Here is a 25536-nt window from a genome sequence, read left to right on the forward strand (position 1 = left end):
GCATACCAGGAAAGTTCCCTGAAAACAACAGCGAACCATGGACCTTACTGAATACAACCAGTTCCAGACTGCACAGACAAAGCTAAACACTTAGGCAGTACCTAAACATGCACCTTCACTGGGCATCTCTGTTGCATGAAATTAATTCCAAGTAGGACCTACAAAACCCTCAACTTTGAAAAGTATCCATGTTGTATTAAACATCATGAAACAACAAGGAGAGTGACCTTGTGCCAAAGAGCTTATAGCAGGGAGTGACTATACTCTCAGCAATTATTTCTCAGACATGCTGAAAACTAGCTGCCTGGGGGCTCTTGCACACAAAAAAACCCTAACTTCTTTCTGCTGAGTGCTCTGGTCATAAGTAGTCCACAAAAATAACAACCTTCTAACTACTGTGATTGTCAGTAATTCTTTAGCCTAAATGGCATAGGTTTGTGCTTTCCAGGCTGAAACCTGAAGTTCAAGTACTGCTGGCACTTTAGTTACATACATAGTTATAACAAAACCACCTTTGCTCTTTCACTTCTTCAGTCACTCCTTTTCTGTTCATTAGACAGTCAGAGTTCAGAAGTGCTTTTTCTCCCATGCTTTTCAGTTCTCAGATACAGAAGCTCCAAGAGGCTGCACATGCCCACTGACGTGACATCAGATGTTATAACAATGCAGCCTGGTAAGGGAGAGCAATTCTACATAATATTCCCACTTACATCTTTCACAGCTCAACATGCTCAGAATGTTGAAAGGAAAGGATACTTAGAAGTAATACATTGAGAATATAAGCATCATTAACAACACCATGCTTGATAATCTGTTTTGTTAATTTCGCGCTTGTATAATAAGAAAAGTACAGATCTCATAAATGAAGTCTCATGTATCCCAATTGTAATAAACTGGCTTAAATGCTATTCTATATCTAGCCAACATCAGGAGGAGTTGTGTGCAGAATGACTGGAGAATGTGAAGCTATGTTGCACGCACAACTCTCCAAAACTAATTGTATCCTAACAGAGAAAGCAGATCTAATTTTCTGGCAAGCTCCCCCCACTTTTTTATCAATTGACTTGATTTCACCTGTAATCCTTTACAACGACTGAAAAACATTCATATTAATAGACTGAAGTTTCAGTTTTTTCTTGAAGCTTTGCCAAAAGATCACTGTTGTGGTCCAACAGACCTTCAAGTGCATACAGATGATTCTTAAGACTACTCAGGCAGCAGACCAGTTGTATTACTAGCTTAGATGCCTACCCTGTGCACTGAAATACAACTCTGTACTCATACTCCATTGCGTATTAATTCAGCCCTCCCTAATCCAAACACCTTCACTACAGGAATTCAGATGCAACCTTAGTATTCAATGCTAGAAGGCTTTTGGATTTATTCTTCCAGCTTCTACTGTGATGCAATTTGAAACTGAAGAGATCAACTCCTAGGGATTTCACTTGCCCTCTTTTGTTTTTTCTCCTATTAACATAAGGTAATAAAAAGCCTCACTGAATTTACTGAACTCTCATACTATTATAAATGATTAAACCAACCCATAGAAATAAACTTGGATACAGAAATGCAACCCAGGGATTACTGGGGAAAAGGAAAATTCAAGTGGCGCATAACTCGGAGAATCTATCACAAAAATAGTGACTGGCAGTACCTGGCCTGGCATGTACCTATAGCGTACATGGTCTGCTATCACAAGACCCTCAATGAGCTCTAGCTTGTTTATACCGAATTTCTACCAGCACAATGCATTTGGTCTAAAAGAGTCTAACCTGGACACGTGTGTGGCTAGCAGAGTGACCCTTTGACACACACACACTATTTTCTTAGCAAAAGGAAACCTGAGCCTTTAAGATATGATGAGAATATACTGCTACTATATCAGCAATTTCTCAAGCAGCAAAAAGAAAACGTTAGCTACCTAGGTTTCAACTGCTTAAGACTCGATATTTAACTTTTTCTACACCCAAGAGGCTAATTAAATGATAGTTACCCTGTCTCAAGTCAAATATCCATCATTCCTCCACATGTGGAAGACAGCTTAATTGTGTGGCAATTTTTTTGTTTTAGTGCTAGCAGCTTCCTCTTCCGTCATGGAGGTTATATAATATTGTCTGTATGTACTGCAGTAGTGCCTCCTTGTGAAAGCTAAATAACACGAAATCCTAAGAAGTAGCTTAAAAAAAACAACCAACCCTCAACAGGACACCTATTGGAATACAAATATCACAATATCTATGAGAGAACCAATTAAGAAAGTAACTGTCAGCCCTTGTTGTTACGTTACATAATAGCATTACAAATGTGTCACAGGTGTAAGTAGAACACTTTCTTTTTTGTAGGTGACTTGTGTGCACAACAGTTTATTCTGTGACATGATTTAGATTTATTGCAATCTACAGTAAACACATGCACCATGGTAAAAAAACCAAAAACAGCCAACCAAACAAAACACCTGTAGGCAACCTCAGAAAAACCCAGACCAATAGATATTACAGTGCATTGCTTTAATACCTTCTTCTCCTTATCTACATCGAAAGTTACCAGGTCCTCAGCTTAAAAGCACCCAGTTCGGACTGAAAGCCACCAAGCCACCGAACAAACTGAACTCATTGAATTTCTACTTTCAGCCCACAAGTCTTTATTATTCAGTTCATATAGACTCACCTTAGTCCATGGATGTGCCTTAATCTGAGGGAATTTGAATTCAGTATAGTTTGGATTCATTTCTCTAATTTGCTCCCTTGTAGGCGTTCCCAGAACCTGGAAAGGAGAGAGGAAAAAAAATGCAAACTGTTTAGATATGCTTCACGTTCACAAGGTAAAAAAGAGCGCAGTATAACCTATCACATACTGAGAGAACTTAAGTGGAATCCATCCATGTAACCAGTGAGTTAATATACCCTTGAGAACAAAACAACAAAACTTATGCAGAATCGTTTAAGTTGGAAGGCACCTCCCTCTCCTGGGAGCTTCTGATCCACCCCCCCCAGCTCAAGCAGGGTCAGCTGGAAGAGGTTGCCAAAGACCATGTCCAGATACGTTTTTAGCATCTCTGCAGAAGGAGACTTCACAAGCTGTCTAGACAACCTGCTCCAGTCTTTGACCATCCTCACAGTAAAAAAAAAAAAAAAAAGTGCTTTCTTGCATTCAAATGAGTTTTGCCGTGTTTTATACTTTGTGCTCTGCCTCTTGTCCAGTCAGTGGGCACCACTGAGAAGTGCCCGGCTGTTGCTTCTTCATTCCCTCCCATCAGGTGTTTATACATACTGATGAGAGCCTCATGAGCCTCCTCTGCTCCAGGCTAAACAGTCCCAACTCTTGTAACCTCTCCTCAAATGACAGATGCTCCAGTCCCTTAATCATCTTTGTTGCCCTGGCTCCAACTTCCACAGTCTCTTACTGGCAATTCAGTTCATGCTCCAAGCCCAGTGTCAAAAATCTAATTATCTCCTACAGTTTTCCACAAAATTCAAGCATCTTTCTCAAACTTAGTAATATTTCTATGGGGAAGAGAGTTTGCTCTAATTAGACTGTTATAAAAGAGTACTGCTGAACACATCCAGGGATTGCAGCTCATTGCGTAAGGCTGATGAAGCATCAAACCAGTAGCATAGACTACATTTTATAAGCCATCAACAGCAGCCCTCTGCAGAGCTTAAAAGATCAGTGAGTTACTGCTGAGGGGAGTCAGACTGGTTTCCCTCCCCTGCTCCCCGCAAACAGTGTGGGTTCTGGTGGTGGTGGTTCCTCACCCCAATATTTCCGCATGGAAGATAAACTGGATTTAAACCTAACCCGGAATAATCTAAAATGCAAAAGTAAACCAGGGGCGATGTGCAAATTTCTATTTCTCATTTCCAGAATCTGCACAATGTTATTTATACATGCAAATCAGTAGTTTTATGATAAATAACACATAATTGCCCATCTCTTTGTAGGGATCCATAAATTTTTAAAGGATTCCAGAAATCCCTTCAGGGAATAAGCCAGACAATAGGGCATTAGTGTTTTCTGTTCAGTTAGCACTAATTGTAACAGAGCTATTGCCTTCTGCCTATAAAGAAAAACTGCAAAGCAGGTTCAAAGCATCCTGTTGTTTTCTGTTTGCACCCAGTTGCTGAGCATTCTTTTGTTCTGCAGAGAAGTGGAGAGGGCAGGAGTCGCTCCTCTACATTGGGCTCAGTTTCATCTTCCTACAGGAAACCTGTAGCCATGCTACTCTTGTCCTGTGATAAATCTCTTCTCCATACAGATTAGCATAATGTTGTCATCTCATGAGACTGCACTGTCACCATCAGGAAACAATATAAACCAGGGGTATCAAACTCATTTTCACTGTATAAAGGTAACTACTCCTTCATTTATACAGTCCTAAAATTACATTTGGATCTTTGAAGGCAACTGCCAGGCTGATGTGGCCCCCAGTGAAAATGAGTTCAACAGCCCTGATCTAAACCCATCATGTTAGTACTCTACCTTACTGCTTGATAAAGAAACATCTGGTTACATATTCTGGTATCAGTGAACATTTTCATTCTGAAGTGGAAATTATACAAATGTGCCCTAAGGAGTCAGGTAAAGAGCTAGAAAAGCAAGAGTCACTGTTTAATTTGTGCAACAGACAAGCTATCATCAGGTATTATGAAAGGAGCTTGGTCATCTCTTTATTATTTAAAATATGAGCTGTACAACACAAACTAAAATACCTACCCACTAAGCAATCTTAAATAAACACCAGCAGCAGCAGCAGCAATAAACCCTGCAACTTGTTCTGACAGTTGCTTCTTGGATAACAGATTTAAGTGACAAGTTGTACAAACGGAATAATCACAGAACTACCTTCTCATTGCTAACAAGGATTTAAATGCCACTTACTCTAAAAGCCAGTAACCTTCAGAGCTGATAGAATATTTTTCCGTGCGTGTCTGAAAACACTGTTTTTGCTTAGATGGTAGAAAAGAGGTTGTTTGCAGGCTTGCATACATTTTTCCCAACTTTCAAAGGAAAGAAGAGTTGAGAGGCAAGCGGGCCTTTCCCCCCTGGTTTTCTGTCTGGCTCCCCCAGCTGCCAGCCTGCCAGGACAGCACTGCTCTCAAAGCTTTGATGACCGCCACTCTCAAAGCTTTCCAGCTCTAAAAGATGAGATGATTTCACACCTGCAAATACTATTTTTATCACAATTTGGGATAAAAGTCATTCTCAAAGCCTTGGAAGTTTTTGTATTAGTTGCATTAGCTTCCTGAAAGATTACAGATAACTTGTATTGCCATCCCACCTTTTCTAAAGGCTAAGTTTTCAGGCCTCCCTAGTATAAATAGGGCTTGTTTAAAAGCACGCTTACGTTCTTCCCCTTTTCTCTCTCAAAAAACAACCCTTTAATAGCCTTCCTTAGAAGAGGCAAAGACTAGATTTTCTTACATAGCCAAACCTCGGGAAACTGGCTCAGTTGCCAAGGCTGCTCAGAACAGGAGTCTACACAGCACAAGTATCCGTCCTTAAAGAATGCCTTTAGCATCAGAGAGAATTCAGTTTAGGTAGGCAATGGCAATTTCATGGACAATGTCTATCCACATGTTTCACTAAAAACACAGCTGTAACTCCCAACGATGGGAGGGAGCAGCTCCTAAGCTCAAGCACAGCAAAGAGCGCCTAAGGTCTCATGAACGTTTAGAAAAGAAGGTACTGAAGAGGGATCATGCCAGCTGAAAAAAGGTATCACTTGACCTTCCAGTTACATTGCAGTCTTTGAAATACAAAATAACCGTAAAAAAGAAAGATGACTTATATTAGCCAGTGTATTTGCTTTGTCCCCTCCAGACTGTAAAACCAGACTAGACTGTGCTTTCCATTTGTATTAAAGGCAGATTGGGGGGGGGGGGAGGGGGAGGGTAGAAGAAAAGGAAGGCAAATAGATAGGAAGAAGACTGAAGTTTTAAAGGTGGTGTCAAATTCAAATCATAACCCAGAAGTAAAATGTGGGATGAATAAAGTGATAAGCTGTAAAATTGTAGCTAGCAGCATTTGACCCGTCTTGGAAGAGGTCCTGAAGTAATTAATGGCCATCTCCTCTCCCTGCCCCCTAACACACCAACGCTGTTTGCTACGTGATTTTTAAATTGTACCTCACTCATTTACACTTAGTTTTCAGTGTATTAGGAATACATTCAAGTAACCTTGGTGAATAACAGCAATCATTTAAGCTATTGCAAAAATTGGGCAAACCTCCTCTTTTAAAAAAGTCATGTGACTGCTCTTTCCTTTTGAAATGCAAAGAAGCAGCATAAATTATTTTGCACATTTTTGGCAGAATTATTCCATGGACAGCTGCTCTTGCTATAACAACTCTGAAAATACTATGGAGCAGATGTTCCTTGGAGAGAGGTTTCACAGAATAGATGAGGTTGGAAGGGACCTCTGGAGGTCACCTGGTCCACCCCTCCCAGCACCAGCAGTGCTGGTGAAAGCCAGCTGCCCAAAACCATGTTCAGATGGCTTCTGAATGTCTCAAGGATGGAGACTGCACAACCACTCTGGACAACATCTTTCAGTGTTTGAACACTCTCACAGTAAAAACTGTTTTCTTGTATTCAGACTGAATTTCACATATTTTGGGTTTATGCCCATTGCCTCTTGCCCTGTCACAGGATGCCAAAGTAAAGAGCCCGGGTTCCCTCTTCTTCATACCCTCCCTTCAGATACTTCTATATGTTGATAACGTCTCCCCTGATCTGGCAAAGGTCAGAAAACTTTTAAGAAACACAGGGTCCAATACTGAATTATTAAGGTCTATGCAGATCAGCATGTACTTTTTTACTTCTTGGAGAGAGTCTTATTAAAAGTAATATTGTCAAGGAAAAAGTTGATTTTTTTTTTTAAAAGAAAGTGTGAACCAAAACAAAGTGGGTACTAGAATAATAGAAAAAATTTAATACATCGACAACTCCATCTGGAATGAAGACTAAACTTTTGAATGAATGAAGAGGGTCTACGTGAGACTACAAGGGATCTTCCTGCAAGTGCAGACAACAGGTCAACTAGTCTTGCTCCTGACCCCAACTGTCATCGTCACCTCTTAAATAAAAATAAAAAGAAATATTATCTACTAAAATTATTTGAAGAATGCACTTGCTGAGAAGACAGATATCACTCTGATTCTCTCAGGACAAAAACAGAATACAACAGGTTTTAGAAGTATTTTCTGGAAGTTTTGCCTTGACATTAAGCTCCCCAAATAATCTCTATTCCAGAACGAGGTTTGTGAAGGTAGGGTAATAGTATGTATCTCAACCAATTAAGAAAAGCTCCCAGTAATATCACCCTTAACAAACATGAGGAGATTTCTGAACCTGGAATACATCCTACATTTGATTACAAACAGCATAAAGATCTTCATTTTATGTTCTGCAATTGAATTTTCATAGGAGAAAAAGATGGATGATATTCAGCTCCAAAGGACACCTCAGTTACACCCAATACTGAAGAGAGCTGCTGCCCGCACCTGGCTTCACAGTGCAGAACTGTGCAGGGTTATTAATGACTGAAACCATCCTGCTGCAACACCATGGGAAGAGAAAACTGCGAGGGTCTCAACAAGACTCAAGGGAAGAAATTATCTTTCTGACAACCGTCTTCACTGTTAAACCTTTGCCAAAATGTAATAATCAGTTAAAAGTGTAGGGACACAAAGGGTTCAGAAGCTCTTGCTGGTGGTGACTGAACTAGATGGGGAAAAGCTGGGTATTTATACCAGAAACCTCTATCAAGCCACGGTTACAGTGGTATAGCGCCTTCCTTGGGAAAACCATCCATGTTTACAAGAAATTGTACTCCAGAAAGTCTGGTGTGTATGGCTTACCAGATAGCATAATTAATACTTCTGCAAACATGGCTGCACCTCTTCAGAAAGTTGTGAGAGATATGCCAAACAGCTATTTAAAAAAATTCCCTGCTCTGACGTTTCAAGCAGTAAAAACAGGTCAGCTTTGAAATAATACTTCAAGAGGTCTGTGGTAGAAAACAAAGTAAGTTTACCTATTTTATATACACTTTCTTTCAGAAACACTCTCTCCTCAAACAAAATGAAAGTCAACTAAACACAGAGATTTCTTCTATTTGCAAACAGGAAAGCAGCTATACACCAGGAATAGGAAGAAACCCACTGTCACCACTGACATGAATATAATTGCTCATCAACGTTTTTACACTGCCTGCCTGCAAGTGACAAATTACATGAGACATGGGAACAGACAGGTTGTGATGTAGGGGGCTCATCAGGGAAAACAAATGCCACGAGACTTCCCTTAGGGGTGAGGAGAGAGGACCCATGTGAAAGCCTGTGTCAGATGCAGGCAGGTCCTCAGCACAGGACCACATCCAACAAAATGAAACACACTCTCCTACTGTTTATTCTCCCGGAAGAGATGGCTCCTCTCTCCCCATTAAGCACTGCGACTGAATTTATTTTATTTCAGAACCTGAGCCCAAAATAGCACCTTGACATTTGAGCATGAGCCATATATTATAATTGCAGTCTATACTTAGCATTCAGCTCAGTAAAACTGTCAGAGACAAAAAAGTTACACATGGATAGGATTCCTGATACTATTGAGCCTGGCTTTTAATACATTTTTTTCCCCCTTGCCTCATTCCTAACCCAGAGAACGATGGGAAGAAGATTTTATTATTTCTCCTAAATTACCATGAAATGCCAGTTTTGGTGCAAGAAATAATCACACAGACCAGTACAAACTACAAAACCCAAAACAAACACAAAATCCCCCACACAACCCTTTGAAGTTTTCACAAGTCGTTTGATGCATCTCGTACTCTACATTGCAGCATATGGAAAAAATGGAAAAGACAATGCAAGGCAGACTGGCAGATGCTGTCCTCCCCACATCCCAGGGCTGCTGAGACAATTATTGCTGCTTCATTCTTCTGACAGACATTGATATAATTTTTTTTCTTTCCTTTTTGAGGGGAGTAGGGGGAATGTGCTAAATAGAACCTTTCAGAAGATCATTATCTTAGAAACAAAACCATTACGCTTCTGACATCGCCTTTTAGCAAGGGGAATAGAGAGTAACCACTGTCCGCAGGAATTAACATAGTTTAGTTCGGGGCTGATATTCCAGCCAGTTTTCTCTTGATGGTTTTCAGAGTGCTGTAGAGCTGGGGGGCAGGAATGCCTAAAACCTCTCAAGCTTTCACAGAGGCCATGACAGTCCTGGAGAGAATGCTGCTGCACCACAAGGTTGGAGTTTCATGAAGTCTGCCTTGACTGTATCTCAAAAAAATCCCTCTTCTGTTCAAGAGCTCCTTCTTTTGAGCTGTATTCAGTGGTATCCCACTAGCACAGTGGCTTTTAAATAAGAAAGTGGCAACTGCAACCCTCTTGGGATGCTGGCATAAGGGCTTTCTCCCTTTCATGGGGGAAGGACTGTAGGACTGCTCTGAGGTGCAGCATTTTCCTGAACCTAATTTCTTCATTTGACCACTGATGAAACCCATGCTGTCACTGTGCATGCTTCGGAAACTGAGCGCATTTCTGAAGATGTCACTCAAAAGCCAGAAGGAGCATGAATTTTAATGAATATATCAGGTTACTCAAGATATTCCTAGCGATGGGATAACCTAACATTTGGAATAGCTCACAAGAGCCAAAAATAAGAAGGAAGAGTCACCATCCAAGATCAAACCTAGGAAAAAGCACAGCACATGATTTCTGTACTGTAATACTGTAAGTAGTCAAGAAGAATGTGCTTGGGTTATTTCTTCAGATGGTGCTCCAAGACAGTATTTTCCCATATTGAATATCATTTTGTCAGGGACAAGTGGTCAAAGATCTGTCTTTCCCAGACAGATTGAGAATATCTGGAAACACTGTTTTTAAAGAAATAGGAACAAGAGAAAAGAAGCTAAAAAGAAGAGGAGTGTCTTTTGATTCACATGAACGTGATACTGTGTTTCTATAAGGGCATGGTTTTTCAGAGCAGTTTGCAAATAGGCAGTAGGCCTGGAGAAACTCCAGGTGCAACCGGATGGAGAAGATCTTGCCAGATTGCTTGAAATGAAACTACTTGAAGACTGCTCAAACTGAATAACAATCTGGTGAAAGCCAAAAATGCATCTGGTGCAGCAAGGGACTGAGGATGTTGGGCATGCAGCCTGCAGGAAGGACAAGCTGTGCTGACTGACTTATCACAGAAATTCCATCTTTATGAACACAGCTGCCGAGGGTATGTCATCAAGAACTGCATGAGAAGGGAGGACTAGTTTAATGTGATAATGTTTTGAAGTCATTCTCCAGCCTAATGCAAAAACTTCATACCCAGCTGTAGCATCCAATTCCTGTGTCGTGAAATGAACTCTGGAAAAAATCAAAGCTGAGTAAACAACTGAAGAGGCAACTGAAAAATTTATCTTGGCTCAAAAAATGCTACAAGAGCGACTGTGACTCAGTCATCCTGAATTGATAGGAACCAGTAGAAAAGTTTCTAAGCTGACCTCTCTTGCAGTGGAATCAAGTAGATTTTAGGGTTGAAAGACGCATTTCCAAATGTGTGGATAAGTATGTTTTTACTATAGCCCTTTTTTTGGCATTTAAAATACTACATTTTCTCTGCTCCTACGCTTCAGACAACACAGTTCCAAGAAAGCTATCTGAAATGCATGACTCCAAGAGAGTCAAACAGGTTCCAACCTGCAACCTCCTACAAAGTTCATCGCTGTTCTACAAGTGGCAGATCCCAGAGCTTTGCTTCTCCTACAGCCAGCTAGCATTAAAATAAGTCTGTCTTACAATGAAAGCTTTAAAAAGTAGTATTCTAATGCTGCAAATGGAAGAGGTGGACACCATCTGTTAATTTGTTTTATTTTTTTATTTTTTTTTAAATGAATCCCATTGTAAACGAATCTTATACACCCTAATGTTTTACATGTTGTGCCCACAACTTAACAGTTCTAGTAGTTTTTATGCTGCAGAATTGCTTATGTCTCCAACTATATTGAAGCTGCAGAAACCCAAGCTTACTCAATAAACACAGGTTGCAGTTTTTATACTAACCTTTTAAATCTTAGTCAAATTTAAGCATCATGCTGGGAGTGGAGAAGAGGAGAAGTTTCATGACTTATTTGCAGATTCAAAAATCAAATTTGCTTAACTTGATTATACGTCACTTTGAATGGATACATAGTAGATGTGACCGATCCATGCCAACAGCTGGCAGAATGGAAAATTGAGCATCTCACTTTAATTTTTCCTCATTCTCAAAAGGTGAGGAAAAATTACTTGAAATGTGAGGTAAAAGTGCTGTTCTCCCTCTACTTCCACTATGAGAAACACTTGTTTGTGGGTATGGCATTACAAAGGAAGCACCTCATTGCCCAGTTCATGCAGTTTCGTAGACAATTTCTCATGGTTGTTGATTTTGAATGCAATATTCTCAATTATAACTCTCTCTGCATTCTCACCTTAGCCTCCTGCCAGAGTTTTCTGAATAGTTTATACAGAACTTCACAAGATTTGTTAGACAAGGGCAATGAAAAACAGTCCACTTCTGCAGTTTGCACTCATTTTCTCTTCCAGCATTGCCTTGAGAATCTATGCTACCTCATTAACAAATTTACAGGCAGAAAAAAAACTTTATGGCATCCACCCATCCAGGCTTGCATTTTCCATCATATTCCCTTAACGACTGAGTAAACCTTTTTTTTCGTGACTATTAATGCAACATCTACAGCATTTGTTCTCTCAGATTTTCCTAAAACATACTGTCCAGTACTGTAACTTTCTAATTGAAGAGACCAGGCATACTATAAAATGGAGTTATCCCTATGTTTGTTTCACTTGATTTCTACACATAGGGGTCTAGGTATCTAACAGAAGATGAGGAAACCCCAACACACCATAGGTGTGGATGATCATTCAGTATCTCCTTTCTACATTCAAAAAAAGATTCAGAAATTTGTTTCTGCAGATGTGAAAATCATCATCTCAAGCTATAATTTACTGAAGTTCGAGCCTTCACACCAGATACTCCTTCAGCTGTGGTGACAGATAACATTAGTTTTCCAGTACTATGTATTCAGCTACGAATTGGCCAATAAAAATTATCAAGTTATCACACCACTCATGCTAAGGTCAGTTAAAGAAACCACAGATGATACCTAGGCTATCAACGTTTTTTTTAAAGTACTCCTCTGCTTCAATATAACTTAAGTGTAAACACAGCAGAATCATCACAATTGAAGCACATACATGCCATAAAATTATTAGTTCAGAGATGATATAAGCAGATTTATTTATAAAAAACTCATTAGATGTAGTTTCTCAGGATTGCAGATATTAATCAAGAAAAAACCCATCACTTTTTGAAAATGTTCAAAGGCAAACACCACAGGTTATTGCACAAACTCTTGAGGAACTCTGGCCACCTGAAGTGTTCACAGGGACCATTTCACATCTCACAAAAGCAGCATAGCAGAACGCAGTGCACTGCTCCAACACACTTCTCAAAAGGAAAGAACCATCACTTGTGCCATCATCAGCCCTACTCTGACAGCAACTCTGGTTTTCCCACTAGCGTTTCCTATGTAAACTGACCCAACTTGGGTATGCTGAGCTTGAAATAACACTGGGTAGACAGGTAAAAATAAGAAATCAAGAAAGTCATAGAAGTAGGTGCAAGGCATGGAGCCTTCAGAGGAAAGTTGTTGGCTGGAGGATTTCCGGTGGGACAGAAACCCACTGTAACAGAAGCTAGGTTTACATGCTCAAAGGCTGGAGGAGACACGGAGAGAGCCTAGAAAGGTCAGAGCACACTGAGCCTCACCAGCCCATTTCCTCCATGCAGGAGGATGACTACTTGGCATCGGTTGGTGTCACACACTCTTAGGACAGGGACAAAGACACCAGCAGCTCTTCTACTGAAAAACACAGATGGACATAGGGCATTCTACTCTTCCAGCCACACATTTTGGCTTTGAGGGGGTTTTCACATGCATGCCACACAAATATACATGCATCGAGGTGGCAGTTAAGTGGTAAAACTGATTTCCAAGAGGAAATCTCCTTGTTGTGATGAAATCAATAAAGCTGAACAGCATGTGCACACATCTTATCCTCCACAATACTCCCATCTTATTATGTACATAGTATAGATTCAGAGGAAAAATATACCGCTCTTTCTAGAAATATTTCTTCCTCCTTCATCGCATAAGTTGAAGGAAGCAGAGGAGATTACAGTGCTGGAACCAGACACCAGTCTTTTAAGCTATGAATTATTCTTCCATGCCTCTAATTTGAGAATCACAGAATATTCACAGCTTACCAAATGAAATCAGTCAAGATGTGTTTGGACATAAGTGATATATAAATGTTACGTATTCTGAAATATTAGGTCTTTTTCACTTGAAAAACAAGACTCTTCAGGTGGAAGGTACCTTTGCCCTACATTTCCCGATTCTCCATCTGCAAAAAAGAGTGCCCTTTCTCACCTTTCACCTCAAAGAGCTGGAAGGAAGGAAAAAGAAAAGAAGGCTACATATGTGAAGAATCTGGCATAAGGAAATTTAATAACACCGTTTTCAAAGCCAAGTGCTAATTGCATTCAACAAAGGAAAAAAGAGCCAGATTCTTAAAGACTGAAAATCACACATTAATAAATATTGGCTTAGTATGTAAGCACTATTTCCAAGCACACTGAAAGTGCAGTCCTTTAAGAGGGAAAGACATATATAATTAAAAGATGATATATCATTTTGCATACTGCAAGAGGGCCAATAGAGATGATCAAGTTCTCAAAAAACCATGAGAAGTGTTTTCAAACACAGTTTACATGCAACACGCTATACAATGGTGACAGAATATACATGTTGACAAGTTTATATATATATTGACAAGTTTATAACAATGCATATTTTCATGCTGATTCCCACGGAATAATGCAGTGAAAACAACACTTAGAATTCCATACCTTGATTATTTCCACCAACTGATCCACACCACTGTCACCTGGAAAGATTGGTTGTCCTAGTAACAGTTCAGCCAATACACAGCCTGCTGACCACACATCTAAACAGGGGAAAGTGGAAGACAGGGAAAGGTATCAGTAAAAGGTACACATTAGGCCATTTACACAAAACACAGCAATTTAAAACTACTTTATTCTTTGCCATGTCTAATAGTATATATAACACAGCTAAAAATAAAACACATTCTTCTCCTAAATTTTGATCTAGAAAACACAGTTATCTGGCATAAAGCAATGGTGGGCAGACAGAAGTCAAATGATGAGAAGAGAACTGGAAAATAACATTAAATACCATAATATACTGACATCAAAACTTATACATGTAGGGAAAAGACATGAGAACACTTGCCACCTGAATCTTAAGAATTCCCCAAAACCCTGTGTTGTTTTAAAAGCACATTGATCATGAGTTATACACAGGTATCATCCACCACAACAGCTGATGTTTTTACTGTTTCTGCTTGATGAACACACTAAATTTTTCATCCATGTATTGAAAGCATATATTCACTAGCAGATGAAACATTGCTGCAAAAGTATTACTTGTAACCTGCTGTGCTGTACATGATGGTTAAGGTATCTGGGAGACAGGCTCTCCAACTCAGTCACATCAAGATCTAATCTTTATCCCAATTCCATTTGCAAAACTGGCTGGACAACAGAATTGCAAGTAATAGATCAGATCAACAGCATCCATTAGTTGATTAGCATCAACTAATTTTCATACAGGTACCAATAAGCCACAAGTAGTCACTAGCAGCTACTCCTCTACATGAAGAAAATTTTCCTAATCTATTACATGGATATCTTCTTACATATAAATAAGGCAATTAAATACTACAACAGCAGCTTTAAAATGTTTAAGTGTACTGCAGAATAGTTAATTCAAATGAAAAATCAAATGAAGCAAATGCAGTAAACACTGCATAGCAGATGTCTGTAGAGAATCTACTGCAACTGCACACCAAACACTGAAGTTTAAGCTGTTCAACACCATAAAAGTAGTGCACCTAGATGCAGACATAACTGCTTCTCCAAAAAACAGACTGACTAAAAGGTCTTCTAGAAAGTCAGCATTTGTTCGATGTATATCTGAAATCTGACACACACACACAAGAAAATCTAACCTCAAACAAGCAATCAGTAAGGAAAGATTTGTAAAACCTACAATACTGTAATGCCCCAAAAGCGAAACGAAGAAAACCAGTCCCCCTCTGCCCATCTTTCTTTGAAGTCTTGTCTGCTGTTACGAGCTAACCTTCCCCCACCAAATAACAGCTGCATCACCACAATCCAAAACCCAGAGAATTTACCTCCTGAGGCCTGTTCCAACCTGAGATAACCCATGCTGTGACACAGATCCTTATTCCTCTAGTGTATTTAATCTATGCCATTGGGAAGCTGGATACACAGTGTCAGTTATAGCTAAGGGTCTGTGTAAGGAAAATGTTTCCAACAGGTCTCTAAACAGTCTATTATCGCTTTGTCACAACCATTAGAGAATTATGCAAAAAACAAACAAACATACATACATTGAGGAATTCAAGATTGGTAACAAAATAAGCCACACATTAGAACAGACTTTTCCTTCCCCCATTTCTAAGTGAAAAAGAAGAGCTATGCAAAAATAGCTTCTCCCCTTCTCAAGAAAGATATGGTTCAATCATAACATATGGTAGGCAAAAAGCACTGCTCATTATTGCAGCTTTCTAAATCATTCACCTCTAAGTCAAATGGATGTAATCTACACAATGCCTTAGTACAAACTACATCTGGTTTTATCCTGAAAAGCAACTACTTCCAATACAAACAGCAACCAGAGCTAATCTGAAGTTTGAGCCTCAAATTTCAACAACCAAGCATACCAGATTGTGCTTTGGATCATATTTAATAAAAGCTGACATAGCCACCAAGGTGTAAAGAATGTTCAATTGCATCCAACTTCTAAACAACATCTTTCTCTGATAGCTCCTGTTGTTGGACTAACACACAACAAAATCATGATGCAAAGAATCACTGCTCACTGCTATGCATACTGTGTTTGTAGGAAATTACATAACAGTTCAACAGATAGCATGGATTTCTTCAGAAGTTTTGAAGAAACAGATTAAATGTACTAAGAAGTCAAGAGTACTGTAACTTAAGGCTATTTAAAGGCACCTTAAAGGGTTTTTGAAAAAGCTAAGTCCTTTACAGAGTATACAAAACATGTGGTACCTCAAAGCTATAATCATTATTTACAACTTCAATCCTTATTTTATGCTGAAAAAGAAACAATATATGAAAAGGAAAAATACTTGACAGAACACAGACAAATCCAAAGCTGACATGGGAGTAAATCAGCATTCACAGCTCGCTTCCTTTTAAATATTTTGCAACTATGCCAGCATGATTTTTTTCTGAATTAGACTGTGGCTTTTAAAAAACTATTTTAAATAACGTCCTGGTCTGGCTGGTCCATGAAGTTGGCTTTGTGCTGTCCTATCCATTTCCAGGCCCCCCAAATGCCTTTGCACTCCACCAGCTAATTCCAGACAAGTCTGAAAGGCATAAGTCTCGAACCCGTTACAGAAGTTTTGTAGCAGCAGTGGGGAGAGCACGCATCAGTGTTGCTGCTGTGGAGAGGGGGGCTCAGTCCCTGCAGAACCCGCTGGGCTTGCCCCCAGCCTGCCAAACTGCAGCTGCAAACATGAAGGATGTGCAGGTCCTTGCTTAAACAAGAAGGTCAAGCAGAAACAGCAGAAGGTACATGAGAAAGCTGAGTGCATCACAGGAGGAAGAGAGGAGAAAAAGATGTAAGACATGAGGAAATAGCTGGGGAGGTCTGAGGAATACTTGATGCGTTTGTGATTGTAATCCATCAAGCACAGAACAAATACATCGGAAACATATGTGGTGGTTCAGCAAAATCTTCCAAATGGAGTGATTTAATGCCTTGTTAAAAGTCTACTTAACTTTCCACGGTTTAAACACACACTGAAATAAGCTACAGGCGTTCCAAAAAAACCCAACTTTTTTTCAGGAGTGCAATTTCACTGACTTCCAAATTAGGGTTTGTGCAATGTTTCCTGGGCAAGCAAGTGAACAAACCCTAGAAGCATCCTCAAGGAAAGCCAGAGAGTAGAGGCTAACTTCAGCAGCTCCAGGCAGGGATGGCAACAAAACACAACTTACACAGGTGTTTATACAGCTCTGATGAGCCGTGTACAATAAGGAAGAAACCAGGAAACTTCAGCTCTGCTGAAACTTGATGCAATTTATGCCATTGACTTTAACAGGACCAAAATTTGGCTCCAGGGTAGCTTGCCTCCCGCCCGCCCCCTGCTGTGAATATGGGATTTTAAATTTTATCTTCCCAATTTGGGTGGTAACACCTTCTCGAGCCTGAAGTAAAAAATGTACTAAATTCTATATTTAAAGACATGTTACTTAAGAGAAGTGATAAGGTAGTCAATATTAGTTTTTGATAACTCAGGACCCTTTTCTGCCTTAGCACAGTCACAGCTAACAATTATAGGTTAATAATCTTTCAGAGCAAACTTGTGGTGTAACTACTCGCTCCCATGGGAGGAGAAGCATTTTCTGAACTACTTGTTTTTAATATGTGGAATTTAATTAAGGCAAAATATAACAATCATTCACATGATGGACTCGATGATGCTGAGGGTCTCTTCCAACCAAAATTATTTGGTGAGTCTATGCTTTAAATTAGTTAATATATAAGAGAGAACCTTTTAAGAAAACAAGTCAACAGATCATCCTTATGCTAAACTACTTGGGATAATATGAAATTTTAGGAGAAAATACTGAAAGCTATCAATTTTATATAGAAGAAAGTAGGCAAAGCTACCTTTTTCAAACCCTCAGTGAAATGTAGTCTAACCAACATAGACAGTAAATGCAACTACTGTTCAAAAGCAACCTTCAAATAAGCTTATTTCAGATAGCTTTCACACACTGTAATAGTAGCTAATGTCATATCTTTTGTAGACTGAAGAACACCTAGATAAATACCATTATCACACTAACTACCTGCACTGATTTAAGCACACAGAAATTCATATAGCCTCTTACTCTACAAAACTTCTTAAATTAAGTTTCTGTTGCTTTATTGATCTTCACAGTTGTTAGGTGGACATTAACTTGCCCAATAATATCATCTGTATAATTCCCTTGCTGTTGAATGCCATTCCAGCATTACAAAAGGTAAGAAAATTTCTCTTTAGGAAGAGGCATCTGGCAAGACTAACTGAAAAATACACTCCTTAGCTTCAGTTCTACAAGTGGACAAATTCCAGCTGTCTGTAACAGACTACCCTGTCCACAAATTTCATTTTTGTGATCTCAAACGCTGTCTTTCTAAGCTGAGAAGCTGGCCCTCCTCTCCACCACAAAAGCACCATACATTGTATTACACTATTACACTCCAGCTCCTCTACCTTGACACCTGGAGAGCATGAAGAGGGAAAAAGAGAAGAAAAAAAAAAAAAGAAAGAAAAAAAGCCTGCTCTCATCCATTTAGTACATATTAAGAAATTTCCTTTATCTGACACTTTACAGGGTACATTTCCCTATCCACTTTTTTTTTTTTTCATCTATTAATCTCCGCTTCACTATCCCTTGATCTTGACAGATTTCCTTCATCTTGGAGACAACTCAAAGTTGCTGCTCTGGAAACAGTGAAAACAAACTACCAGGGAGAAAATGAGGAGTCAGAAAAGCAGCTCTAGGAAATCATAAAATCAGCAGCTTCTAGTTGTCAAATGCCAGAGCCTGAAGTGCTTTTCATTGCTGCTTGTTTGGAACAATGTTTGGGATGTCAGAGTGAGAGCAAAATTCTGGATTACATGTGCTACACTGGTGCAAGTTTTGCACATCAAGCCACCACAGATCCACACATTATGGAGACAGAATGAGGCTGAAACCTGAAAACACTTGGAAAGCCATGCTTGATCCAGTATTTGGAACAAAAGGTAAATGCAAGTATCTGTGTTCTTCTGTAATGAAGAGACGAAACTACAATGACAGGTGATAGACAACCTCAGTAAATTAACGCACATGCTTATTTTCAGCGTTAGAAGTTGCCATCCCAGACACAGAGGCAAATACTTTTCACTGCTTGGCAACAGGTTTGGGACACATCTTGTGGTGGTTCTTCCCCAAGAAACTCTGTAACAGCCCAACTACACATGCCTCCAGAAGAGCTTCTGCTCCAAACTGCTGAGGTGAAATACTTTCTCCCTCCGTCTTAGTGCTCGCTAGGAAAGTGAATGAGTAACTTCATGATACTTATTTTTGGACACCCCAAGAGAAGCCAGCAATACAGCCATGCAGATCAATCTTTCCCTGCCAGTGGCTATAAATGCTCCCCCTGGAACACTCTCAACTCCCACCAGTGCAATGGCTGAGAAAACATGCTGAGACCAGCAGATCCTTGTTATGCAGAAACACTGCCATGTTGTGCTGAGTCCTCCATTGCCCCATCACCTAATTTAGCGAAAAAAAACCAACAACAACACACAAAAAAACAACAAACAAAAAAAGCATGTTATGGAGGTAGACCTTAACTGCAGGGCTTCTTTTTATGCAAGAGGATCATGTGACAACAGACACATCTGCACCCACCCCTGCTTCAGTGCCTGTGTTTGTCCCAGGACGTTGTAGGGGAATGTGGGCAGCCATCCCACTGTTTTTCAGCAGCCAACAGCATCCACATGACCAGAGCAGCCAGCACATGCCAGCAACATACTGTGGGATGGCGTAACACACACAGATCTGCAAGGAAGACGCTTCAGCCAAAACGCTGTCAAGTGATAGCTAAAGGGCTTGGTCTGCAAAAAAAGCCTCCTGCAAATCAGCTGCAGGAACAAATCTATGTACCATCCCCAACAAGCCTTAGGGACATTCACATGCTTGCAGAATTCACAAAGGTGCATGAAAGCCCAAACTGTACAAGCTATGAAGGTATCCAAGCGACATGAGTGTTGGTGCCTGACCACTGAAAAATCCCTTAAAGTTGTAACACAGGAAGATGACAGATGCTATATTGCAGCACATTACAATAATAAGCCCTGCAGTAACGTTAGCAAGCAACAAAAACCTTAGGATAACAGCTGGATGCCTCACAGATAACATACAGAAAAGTTCTAAGTAAAACACTTTTTGGCTTCACATTCTTCACTGATTTTATTTTTAATGTAGTTTTAAGACAGTATATTTAAACAGAAGAGTGAAGATCCCTACTTTACACGTAAACTCAGTTTTTATTACCACATAACACACACACAAATGGATTCTTCTACAGAGAAAAAGACTCTATAGCAGGAAAAGGCTGGTGTGCTAACACTTCAGAAGAAAACAAAAATGAGAAGACACAAGCATGTTCACATCACAAAAAAAGAAAAAGCTCTAAAACGCAGCATTACAATACTGAAGCATTTCACAGTTCCCTATACTTTGAGCTATGGATAAAATACTGATAATTAAACGTTCCTTCCTCTCCCTCTCTTTTAAGAAACCTATCTGTACCTGTTGGTTGGTGTACAAATAATGGTGGTTGAGTTCAGATGAGCAGTCCCATGTGAAATGGGGAAGATTTCCCACTAAGCGCTGTTGCTGCCTATCCAGCAAGAACTAAGGAATATCCTGGTATTTACCACCACTGGAAACAACAGCATCACAAACCTAAACCCCTAGAATTTCTAACACATTGCAGAACTCTGGGAAACTGCAAAATAAGTTTGTAAAAGTGTTTTATTACTCCTCAGCTCTCAAATGCAAAGATTCTGTTGAGAAGGAAGTAAGGGATAGAAAGGGAAGAGTATTTGCTGAACTTCATTTTCAAGCTATTCCACACAAGTTTCAGAGAAGAGGCTTGGGGGGGACAGGGTTTTTTTTTTTGGGGAGGGCACAAGAAAGTCAGAACGACGATTAAAACTCATGATGTTTTTGGCAAGTGGAAAATGGACTCCTCACTTTAGAATATTTTCATTAGAACTACTTTAGGGACCAGCAGATAAGAAAGCAAAAATAGAAAAAGAAACTTTAAACCAGTTCTGCAAATAAGTTTAATCTTAAAGTCATTATACAGTTGGAGCAAGAGACATTTCACAAGCCTAACTATAAAGAAGTCTCTTCTGGTGACACCTGAAATATTTGTTTTATGCAGTTATCCTCTGAAACAAGTTGTCTCGGTGCATTCTGATAAGGCAGCTGAGCCAATCTATCAGCTTTCAGCTGGCAAAAAGATGTCAACCAGGACCAGCCACCTTCCTCTCACTCATGAGCTACCACCCTGTTGCTTTTACCAGGGCTCTGCTACTTATCGAACTACACAGTAATGCTGATTCAACTCACTAATGTAGCAGAAAGATACACTAACTATAGTCTCCTGCCAATGGAAGCTGCATTGGTGCATTAAACAGTAAACCATGAGAGCCAGGGTACGCAGGGGCAATAAAGAACAAGGGCTGGGGCTGCCGCTTTTGGCAGCAGCCACCAATAAGTAAGTTCTGCCCTTTTATCTTTTTGTTATTACTTTCCTCACACTTCTTATGGTTCTGCCTCTTTTTTCCTACCAGGGAGACACATAAGTCTTGCTATAACACATACTGAAGAATAAGTAATTGGAAAAAAATAGTGAGAGCAGGAAAGTCTTCAGGAATGCTTCTGTTCTCAAAGAAATGCAGAGCTCAGATGAGCCAGCCAACCACTGAGTTAGCACCAGTTAGAACATACTAACTTTAACTGTTTATAAACTTATCCCATCAAGACTTACTGTGATCTCCAAATCCTTTTGGACATATTACACCTTGCCTAAGTGACTCAAGTCCATTAGCAAGGTAAAAGCTTAGCACAGTATTGGAGAACCTGAGAGTCAAATCCTGTCTCTACTGCTAGCACCCAGAAGCAGCCCAGGGAATATCTTCACTAAAAAACTGAAGTTACTCAAAACCAGCTGACACACTGATGCTCATTTTAATGACTTTTCATTTTGTTGTTCATATTTTGGACTCCACTGTAAGAAAACCTGTGTGTTCCCTGTCCTCTGCCAAAACTTCCAGCTTCCCTAACATTTCCATGAGACAGCTATGTGCCAGGTATTAGACAGAAGTCTTCATGTTCAAAATTAATGACTAAAGAACAACAAAAGTTATCGGAATACGTGAAATCAGAAATACTGCTGTATGCTATATATTAAAAATGTCAAGAGAGTTTAAAGCCCATCATTAGGCCACATTTTCCCTCCCAGTAAAAGCTCTCTACTAAAAGCTAAGTAAATAAGTTACAGAATTATTTGTGTGTAATTCACAGCATTCAGAAGCAGTAGTTGAGATTTCTATGGTAATTCTTTATAGTTACTTTAAGTCATCAAAATGCTTTTATGGCTTGAGAACTCATACCTACTTTTAAACTAAATGCCAAAACTAACTGGACATTTGTTTGAAATCTGATTTCCCCCATATATTAAAAAAGCCCCTTTCCTAAAGTAATTGACACTGAAATCTCAAAAAGGCATAGAAATCACAGGAGCTGTCTACAAAATGTGTATATTTTGTTAAGAAGTTGTACATGCCCACTGACAACAGAATTCTGCCTCAGCAGATTATATCCAACATTTCTGGAAACCTTTAAACCTAACTACAGAACAAAAACTCATGCAGTTAGTATAGATTTCAAGAAATACGCATACATACCTATACTGGAGGTATAATCGGTGGCTCCAAAGATCAACTCTGGTGCCCTGTAGTACCGAGAGCAGATGTATGAGACATTAGGTTCTCCACGAACCAGCTGTTTTGCACTGAAAAGGAAACAAATCTTTCAGTAATGAATAGTTTCACAATGTTGCAGTACAGACCAACATTAAGCTTGGGCACCCTTCACCCACACCCAATTCCTAAATGCTAAAGTACCATGTTCTTCTAAGTTGACGCAAGCCACAGACTCAATGATTTACCATGAAATCAGTCCAATCTATCGAGAAACTGCCTTATATTAGACATAGCAAAGGAGATTCTGACTACAATCTAGGCAATATATAGGGTCAGATTTTTGGCTGGCAGTTGTCTTTCACCAGGTACAAAGGTTGGTTTACAAAGAAAAAGAAGACAGAATACGTTGCAGTCAAATATAGTTACCATTTAAGGATCAAAAGCTCTGGATACTCACCAGAAACAAGAGTAGAGTTTTTGATAACTATTTTTTTTTTTAAATTTCCATCAGAAATTAAAGGATCTTTGCTGTTTAAGGGAGTGTGGCATGAGGCAGAAGAGGTATGAGGAGACAAAGGAAAAAAACTTTGCCATTATAGTCACAAGTTAATGGTCCATAACTAACATGAAGGTTTAATTTGTACTCCAATAGATTAGCCACAAAGTATCTAACCTACAGTATTACCCTAACCATCACCTTTGAAAGAATTTCAGAAAATAAAGGCACGTGAGAGCACATTACTTTTGGAACACGAGCCTATGAACATATTATACTTCTTTCTTAATTAACACCAAGTATTAGATGGAAAGAAACTGGAAGATAAAACTAGCCTTTCAGAAATACAGCTTTCAAGTAAGCAGCACCAAACTGAGCTGAAAGGCAAGCCAGACAAATCCAGTGTCCAGCCTTCAGGAAACTCTTCTCAGCCTTCAAGGAATAAGGGCTCCCACCAACTATTTAGCCTATTTTAAAGTCTCAGTTTTCTGCTTTCTAGTAGAAACTACAAATTCCGCCAGAGAAGTACCACCTTCTTATGCATTGTTACTTTTGAGTTTCAGTGCAATTCCTATTTTGTGCCAGCACTGGTGAGGTAGCGCTGAGGAGACTCCCAAGCCACCAGGCATGACGATGCACTGCTTGAATAACCATCTGACATTCCTACTCACTACAGGCAAGCAAATTTAGCAACAGCAGCTTCCGTGACCTCTTGCACATATGCCCTAACTATTTTAGTCTGCAAAGTTATAGCACAATCTAAAGACTGAAACTCCCCAGAGAGAAACCTGTCTCCTGTCTCAGTGTCAATCCCCAGAATTTCTGTATCAGTTCTAAGACAGGGCTGGACTCCAAAGCTGATTCACTTGAATGGAGGATATGGGAAATAAATTTGCCATTGGAAGCAACAATACAGACATCCACTATTTAGGAGCTTAATTAGAAGTGTTGTTTCTCAAAGGTGGAGCAGAGTCTTTGAACATGAGCTAGTGGAGCTCATCAACAGAGCTTTAAATTAGACATGATGGGGGCAGGGGACAATATCAGGCTTGCCTGTGACAAGCTGTGGGATGAGACACCAAGGATAAAGGGGTGCGGTGCTAGGGAGGACCCTCAGCTGGTGGCCCTGGGACGTGCTGGCCTCACTGGAGCACACTTGAAATCTCATGGAGATGAGGCAGGGGCTCCTGAGTTTATAGAGGCCAACAGGAAAACACCAGTGAAATACTTTAAAGGAATTAAGGGCTGTTCTGCTAAGAAGGTGATGCGGCTGACAGACCAGCTGAAGTGCCTCCATACCAATGCAGGCAGCATGGGCAAGAAACAAGAGGAGCTGGAAGCCACCAGGCTGTTAGAAGATTACAACCTAGTGGCCTTTATTGAAATTTGGTGGGACAGATCCCATGACTCGAGCATGGTGATTGATGGCTACAGGCTGTTCAGAAGGGACAGGCAAGGAAGCAAGGAAGGGTGGAAGGGTTTGTCCTCTACATCAAGAGATGGAGGGAGTGTGAAGAGCTGCCTCTGAGGAATAGCCATGAGCAGGTTGAAAGCTTATGTATGGGTAAGAATCAGCAACAGAGGCAATAAAAGGAACCTTGTGGTTGGTGTCTACTACAGGCTGCCCAAGGGGCTGGCATGGCTGAGTCACAGAATCACAAGACCTGCTGGTCAAACTGAAGGGTAAGATGGAAATGTGCAGATGGTGGAAGCAGGGACAGGTATCCCAGGAAAAGTACAGGGATACTGCCCGGTTGTGCAGAGATGGGGTCAAGAAGGTCTAGGCACAGCTGGAGCTCAACTTGGCAAGGGATGCAAAGAATAAGAAGGGCTTCTGCAGGTACATCAACCAGAAAAGGTCAAAAAAAGTGGGCCTCCCTGGTGAGCACATCTGGGAAACTGCTAACAATAGATAAGGAGAAGGCTGAGGTACTCGGCAACCGTTTTGCCTCAGTCTTCACTGTTAAGCTCTCTTCCTACACCTCTCGAGTGGATCGACTGCAAGATAGGGACTGAAAGAGCAAAGTCCCTCTCACTGTAAGAGATGATCAGGTTCATGACCACCTGAGGAACCAGAATATACATAAATCTTGATGAGATGAATTCCAGAGTCCTGAGGGAATTGGCTGATGTAATGGCCAAGCCACTCTGCATGATATTTGAGAAGTCATGGCAGTCAGGTGAAGTCCCTGGTGACTGGAAAAAGGGAAACATTGCACCCATTTCTAAAAAGGGTATAAAGAACCACGGGAACTACCGCCATGTCAGCCTTGTCTCTGTACTTGGGAAG

At 40.1% G+C, this 25536-nt stretch overlaps 1 protein-coding gene across 2 annotated transcripts in view; it reads right to left on the bottom strand.

Annotated features, from left to right (window-relative positions):
* Nucleotides 1–25536, bottom strand: part of GSK3B (glycogen synthase kinase 3 beta) — a 151783-nt gene that overhangs the window by 23605 nt on the left and 102642 nt on the right. For both annotated transcript variants that reach the window (XM_005502621.3, XM_005502622.3), the window contains exons 6-8: nt 22733–22839; nt 13980–14077; nt 2668–2763 (exon numbers count right to left, since the gene is read on the bottom strand). In XM_005502621.3, the coding sequence (XP_005502678.1) occupies nt 2668–2763; nt 13980–14077; nt 22733–22839 (301 nt within the window). The remainder of the gene's footprint in view (nt 1–2667; nt 2764–13979; nt 14078–22732; nt 22840–25536) is intronic.

The sequence above is a fragment of the Columba livia genome, chromosome 1, assembly GCF_036013475.1.
Source record: "Columba livia isolate bColLiv1 breed racing homer chromosome 1, bColLiv1.pat.W.v2, whole genome shotgun sequence".
Lineage (NCBI taxonomy): Eukaryota > Metazoa > Chordata > Aves > Columbiformes > Columbidae > Columba > Columba livia.